Source organism: Buceros rhinoceros, unplaced genomic scaffold (assembly GCF_000710305.1).
Source record: "Buceros rhinoceros silvestris isolate BGI_N320 unplaced genomic scaffold, ASM71030v1 scaffold39684, whole genome shotgun sequence".
Classification (NCBI taxonomy): domain Eukaryota; kingdom Metazoa; phylum Chordata; class Aves; order Bucerotiformes; family Bucerotidae; genus Buceros; species Buceros rhinoceros.
The window spans coordinates 1-6,544 of NW_010410669.1; the positions used below are offsets into that span (position 1 = coordinate 1).

The window sequence follows — 6,544 nt, forward strand, 5'->3', positions numbered from 1 at the left end:
TAAGTGCAGTCCCGCGAGGGCCGGAGTGCGTGTGCGTAGCTCTCCTGATGCAAACGGGCAGTTCACGGTACGTGAAACGAAACGTTCCTCCGAGCGCGGGCCTCACGGTGCCCGGGGTTCGCTCCTGGAGCCGCTCCAGCCAAGCGCAGGCGCCACACGCCGCTTTCGCGTCTCCGCGGGAGCGTGTTTAGCGCAGCTGTAGGTAACCCGTGTGCCGGCCCCGTAAGGCCGGGGAGCTGCTGCCTCTGCTGAGCTGGTGTATGTGTCAAAGGAGGGGTGGCTGCTGCGAGGAGAACAGGCTGCAGTGTTTCTTGGACTTTATGTTCCAGGTATTGAAAACCTGCCTTGTGAGCTGCAAAGGAACTTCCAGCTGATGCGGGAGTTGGATCAGAGAACAGAAGGTGTGTTCAGGTGTTTCAGTCAGCGAAGTCTGATAGCCTTGACCTGCAGGACAGGAGGACTCATGGAGACTTGGCTTTAGAGGACGTGTCTCCCCTTTACTGCTTTTCCTTTTCTTGACTGGAGTGCTGTGCAGTGTTTGTTGCTTTCCAGTGAGGGCTACAGCTCACAGGGCTGGATTGTTACTCAGCAGTTCCGTTTCTTGGACTTTATGTTCCAGGTATTGAAAACCTGCCTTGTGAGCTGCAAAGGAACTTCCAGCTGATGCGGGAGTTGGATCAGAGAACAGAAGGTGTGTTCAGGTGTTTCAGTCAGTGAAGTCTGATAGCCTTGACCTGCAGGACAGGAGGACTCATATGGAGACTTGGCTTTAGAGGATGTGTCTCCCCTTTACTGCTTTTCCTTTTCTTGACTGGAGTGCTGTGCAGTGTTTGTTGCTTTCCAGTGAGGGCTACAGCTCACAGGGCTGGATTGTTACTCAGCAGTTCCGTGTTTATTTGTAGCTGTGTGATCGCTGTACCAGTGGCCATTTGGATGGCCTCACTTGCATGTATTTCCACATCTGTTGAGCCATAGATTGCTGTGTGTCTTGCAAGGCAAATTTCTGTCTTTTTTGAGGTTTGTGGCGTTATCTGGCTGCACATTAATGATTTTTATTTTAACCGTTAGAATAAGTGGCTGTGCAGTAAATATAATGCTCTGTGTATGGAAAGAGAGGTTGAAGTTTGTGAACCCATGGGCTCAGCTTCTGATCTTAACTGTGAGCCCTCCTCTGAATTAACTGTGAAACACTTGAGAAATCAGAATCACTCTACAAGTGCTGAAGAGTGAATACCGTTTAATTAAAGAAAAGCCCAAAAACTGTCAGGAGGGGTCTTTTAAATACCATAAAGAGGTAGAAGAAAAAAATACTTGCCTTGGCAGACAGCTTTCTCAAGGGTGTATACTTTGCGTTTCAGATAAGAAAGCAGAAATCGACAGGCTCGCGGCAGAATACATCGAATCGGTGAAGAACATGGTACCTGAGGAGCGAGTGGAACACCTGAAGAAAATTCAGAGTGCCTACAGCAAATGTAAAGAGTACAGTGATGATAAAGTCCAGCTGGCCATGCAGACGTACGAGATGGTGAGGATCGCAACCAGTGAGACTTTTGCAAAAATGGTCATGCTTTGGAACGGGGCTGCTGCTGGACGTGGAAGACGCTTCCACAGCATTCATTTTCCATTACATTTATGGTTTTGCTTAAGTGTCTTACTGAAACAACTTATTCGTCCTAAAGCTTGTTTTTCTTACTGTTGCCATCCCCAACCCCTTCTCCTGGGTTTTATGTAAGGTCTGCTCCTCTACTGGGGAGGAGTTTAATGACTTTATCCCCTTGGAGACTGCTTGATTGGTAGTACCTGTCTGCTGTGTAATACCACCAGCAAACTTACCCTACTCCATCTGCAGCAGCAGCTACCCTGTCATCCAGTAGTTTATTTAGGGCTGGTCTCAGTTGTAAGCAACATTTTTGAAGTCAGCTTCAATACTGTGTTGTGGAGGAGTGGAAGGAAACCTTCTCAATTACCTTGGTTTCCAAGTGACAAAAGAAAGCAGATGCGTCACCTCCACCATTCTGGTTCTATGTTGGACACCAAACTTTCCTTGATGGACCTGGCGGGAAAATCTCAATTCTTAAGATATGGCTTTCAACTTTTTTCTTTTTCTGCCCCTACTCCTGTGTCTCTTGAATAATTCTTATCTCTATCCCCTAGGTACAACACGAACAAGGGGAATCCTTTTGACTCTGCCTAGTGTGTTTTGTGCAGCTTCTAAGGATGCTTTGGGTTCTGCTACATCAGCAGCTGCAGTACATTTTCTTGCCATCAAACACTGCAGAAAAGGAAGTTATTTCATAGGCATTGAGAAGTGTCCTAGATAACTAATTTGAGAACTAGATATTGCAGCAACACAGTTTTGGGAGGGTAGCTTAAAATACCTTTTGCACCTCTGTTCTGTAAGCCACATTCTTGCAACCAGAGTAGTACAAGCTACTTACTTAAGGTGTAATGACTTGATATTTGAGATAGTCAGCAGAAGCCTATATTTATTACTGAATTTCTTTGAATAGCATGCCAGTGGACTACCAGGAAAAACAGACTTATATCCTCAACACGTTTCTTGGACAATAGTTGCAATGTATTTTGAAAATTGCAGAGAGAAAACCATTATTTTTAATATCTCTCATCTTCTTTTGTGCTGCAAACCATTAGTCTGAGTTGCTTTGACTCTCCTTTATGCCACCTCCCTTTTCCTTCTGTTCTCATCTGCAGAGGGACTGGGTCCTCTTGCTTTTGCCTGTTTTCTTTTTCTCTCTGCCTTAATTCTCTTTGTGTGTACCATTTCCCTTTTTCCAGTTTCGTACCCCTTTTGTGCCTTGCTCTGAAGTAGTATATTCCTGTTCATGCTGATAACGACCAAGTTATTAGACTTTCCTGGGTTTGTTTGGGGAATTTTTTTCTTTTTTTTTAAGTTCAGTTTGTGGTTTCCTCTTCTGTGCAGGTGGATAAGCATATCCGCCGGCTGGATGCAGACCTGGCGCGGTTTGAAGCAGATCTGAAAGATAAACTGGAAGGCAGTGACTTTGAAAACTCTGGAACTCAAAGCCTCAAAAGTGTGTAAATTTTACATGGTTGACACCCTTTTCCAGCACTGACCATGTCTAACCAGAAAAGCTAAGATATAAAGTAGGCAGTTACTTCTGGGGGAAGAAAAAGAAGTACACCAAAAAGTGACAACGGTAGTGCACTTCTCTACTTGTTTTTAATGCTCTTCAAATATTTACAGTGTTCTGGTGGACAAGAAACAGATTCAGAAAAATCTAGTTCTGGAATCCAACTTATTGACCCTGCTTGCCAGGTCATCCTGAGGTGGCCCACAGTTCCTGGTTGTGAGGAGGATACTGGCCAAGGGGGAACTAACTATGACAAACTGAACTGATGTTCTTGGAGCTCTTGCATCTTAGTTTCAGGCTTGATCGGTTAATAAGAAAGTTCTAAGCTCTTTCTGAGGAGCCGTTTGCCTATTTTCCTCCTTTTACCAGAATTTGAATACTAATCAAGCTGAGAACAGCAGGAAAAATTAGAAGTTAAAGGAAGGTACCAGTTTCTGTAACTTATACTGGAAATCTCATGTGATTACAGTGAAATTTGAGGATGGTTAACAGCAGCACAGCTTTATGCCTTTGAACTGTGAAATAAGGAGTGAGATCAGAGATGTGGAGATAAAAGTTACATTAGTTATTGAGTAACCAATTAACCAGCTGTTTAAAAATGTACTGAGATTTGGGGAAAAAAATGACAGCATGACTAGTCAAATCTGATGCTACTTATATTTTGTGCAAGATATAGGCTAAGATTGTACTGCAGTGATTTAATTGCCAAAACATTTAAGTTTGGTGCGCAGTCGTACTGCTTGCCAATTTGGCGTATTTGTGGCATATGACAAAATGATGGGTTTTTCATTTATAGAGGGACGAAGTCAGAAAGACAAAAGAAGTTCTCGCGGTCGAGGCAGACGAACGTCAGAAGAAGATACACCAAAGAAAAAGAAACTCAAAGGAGGGTGAGACATATCCAGTCACAGCTCTGGTGACTTTGGCTTGGCATTTCATGAATTTTCCACCAGCTCGTGTTATGCTATTTATGACTCATGTCTGAATGGTCAGCAGTGTTAGAGTGTTCTGGTCTTACCCCATTTCATTAGTATCCTGCTTCGGACAAGTCAGCTTTGTTAATTAACTCCTCGGTTGGCATGTGGACACTCAGCATGCTTGGAATGCCCTCTGACTAGAAGGACAAGATCAGCCTCTCTGTTGCTGTTGGCAAGCCGGGAGAAAATAGCTTTGATTTTGTCATGCGGCTATTTTTAACAGTTGCTTGTGGTCTTGCTTATAAAAAGAAGCTCTTGCCCATCAGGTCAAAAACTGATGTTGTATTGTTGTTCTAGGAATCTTGGACAATTTGGGGGGTTATTTTCAAAGAATCATGTCCTAGGTAGTCTTGAATAATCTAATTTGGTTTTATGAAGCAAGAAAGAAAGCGTGTCCTGCCTCCGTGATATGATTTATATCAAAGGGGCTCTGTCAATTCTAGTGTTTTCAGTTGTCTGAATGGAGGAGCAGAAAACTAAAAATAGTTTCCTTTGACCGTTACTACTGACATGTCAACTTAATCAACAGAGCAAGAGAGTTCACTTTAATAATTATAAAGCTAACAATGAGAAAATGTGTGTTAAAACAGATTGGGGAAAAGAAATCAAATTCTTCTGTCCACTTCTTCCACTGTCTTCTGAGCAGAAGTGATCTCTGTGTTAACTTTGTTATTGCAGTCAACACATCTACAAATCATTCTCTCAATACTTTCTAGTCAAGCTGATGTTTTGTGTATGGTCAAAACTATCTTATGATGTTAATTATTGGATAACATGTGATAATGTAATCTAAGGTAGGGTCAGTGTTTTGGGGAAGATACTGTTAAAAACCAATTTACCCAAGTGGGATTTACATATTGGAAACATGGTGTTGTCTGCAACTGAAAATTGTTTTGTCCTCAATCTGCCCTTGTCCACAGATCTGAGTTTGCTGATACCATCCTGTCAGTCCATCCCTCAGATGTCCTAGACATGCCAGTGGACCCCAACGAACCTACATACTGCTTGTGTCACCAAGTGTCCTATGGAGAAATGATTGGCTGTGACAACCCAGATGTAAGCACTTGAGATGATTTGTTTTCAGATGTTCATTACGTCACAGCACTGTGAAATCTGAGGAATGGTACTTCCTCAGTTGTATCATACAAAATGAAGGTGACATTTGTGAAGTATTAAGCATCTCATCTGGTTTTTTCTGTGCTATTTTGCAGTGCCCAATTGAATGGTTCCACTTTGCTTGTGTGGACCTCACCACCAAACCAAAAGGGAAATGGTAATTATGACAACATAGAGCTTTCTGATTTTTACCAGGCTATAATTTGCCACAATAAGAATCACAATAAGAATTCAAACCCTGTTGTGAGCCTGCCTGACAGAAGAGCTTTGTCACTTTGCATCCTCTGTGGTTTGGGATTGTTTGTGTGAAGGTAGAAGGTAGAGGGGGAACCTTCTTCCTGAAGTCTTTCTTACACATAAGTCTAAAGATTCTGGTGGGAGCAAAACAAGGACCTGGACGTATACAAAATTGCATGATAAACAAAGCAGGTTTTGATCTGACGATTGTGTTAATGTACATGTTACATGTCAAGTTTGCTGTATTGTTGTTTAATTGTGGCTGTGGTTAAAATGGAGAAGAGACTTTTTTTTTCCCCCCGATTCTGGAAGCGAAGTTTGAAGAGTGCTCTATGTTTTGCTTATGTATGTCCTCATCTTTGGAAAGAATCATAGGCTCGTTCTATTCTTAGTTTCAGTTTAATGGTCTGCTCTCATCTAACAAGATGCCTGAGTGAAAACTGCAAGCACTGGAGGGAGAGGAAGGAATGAATTGGAGGGATATGGGGGAGGTTTCTGTCTTGCCTGCAGAGGTAGCCTGCATGACAAACTTGGAGAAGTTACTTGGAGTAACTTCTAGGTGAATGAAATAAGATGAGTCACAGCCGTGAGGGGCTGATGAGCCCTGGAAGCCTTCTAGTGCTGTCACTTCTGCCCTCCTGAGTTGGTGGAGTTCCTTTCCTATTTGAACACTATTTCCTACATGTCGTTAAAATTGTTGCAGTTACCTAAATTGGCTGCTTTTTAACCACTCTCCCCCACTCGATCCCAAATAATAAAAAGAGTTCTTGAGCTATGTGTTGTTAACTTCGGGAACTAATTACTGCCTCTCTTTCCTTTTAGGTTTTGTCCTCGTTGTGTTCAGGAAAGAAAGAAAAAGAAGTAAGGAGTAAAGGGGAATACATCTCTGAGGCAAGAAGAATTTAATATATACCTTCATTCCTGTTGCAATATTATCTTCGATTTTTTTTTTTTTTTTTTTTTTTTTTTTTTTTTTTTTTTTTTTTTTAACCGATACTTCTTTTTCTGGTATGATATTTAATTGTCCAGTGGCCAGTTGTAATTCCTGATCTTTCATAAGAAAATTACTTTGGGGGAGAGTCCCAAATATCTTTGCCACAG

The 6,544-nt window shown here is 42.2% G+C and overlaps 1 protein-coding gene across 1 annotated transcript; it reads left to right on the plus strand.

Annotated features, from left to right (window-relative positions):
- Positions 1 to 625: 625 nt before the first annotated feature.
- Positions 626 to 6,308, plus strand: ING5 (inhibitor of growth family, member 5). The gene is made up of 7 exons (XM_010135715.1): positions 626 to 691; positions 1,359 to 1,525; positions 2,942 to 3,053; positions 3,910 to 4,003; positions 5,011 to 5,146; positions 5,302 to 5,363; positions 6,266 to 6,308. The coding sequence occupies exons 1-7, from the start codon at positions 664 to 666 to the stop codon at positions 6,306 to 6,308; spliced, it is 642 nt and encodes a 213-aa protein (XP_010134017.1). The 5' UTR covers positions 626 to 663.
- Positions 6,309 to 6,544: the final 236 nt, after the last annotated feature.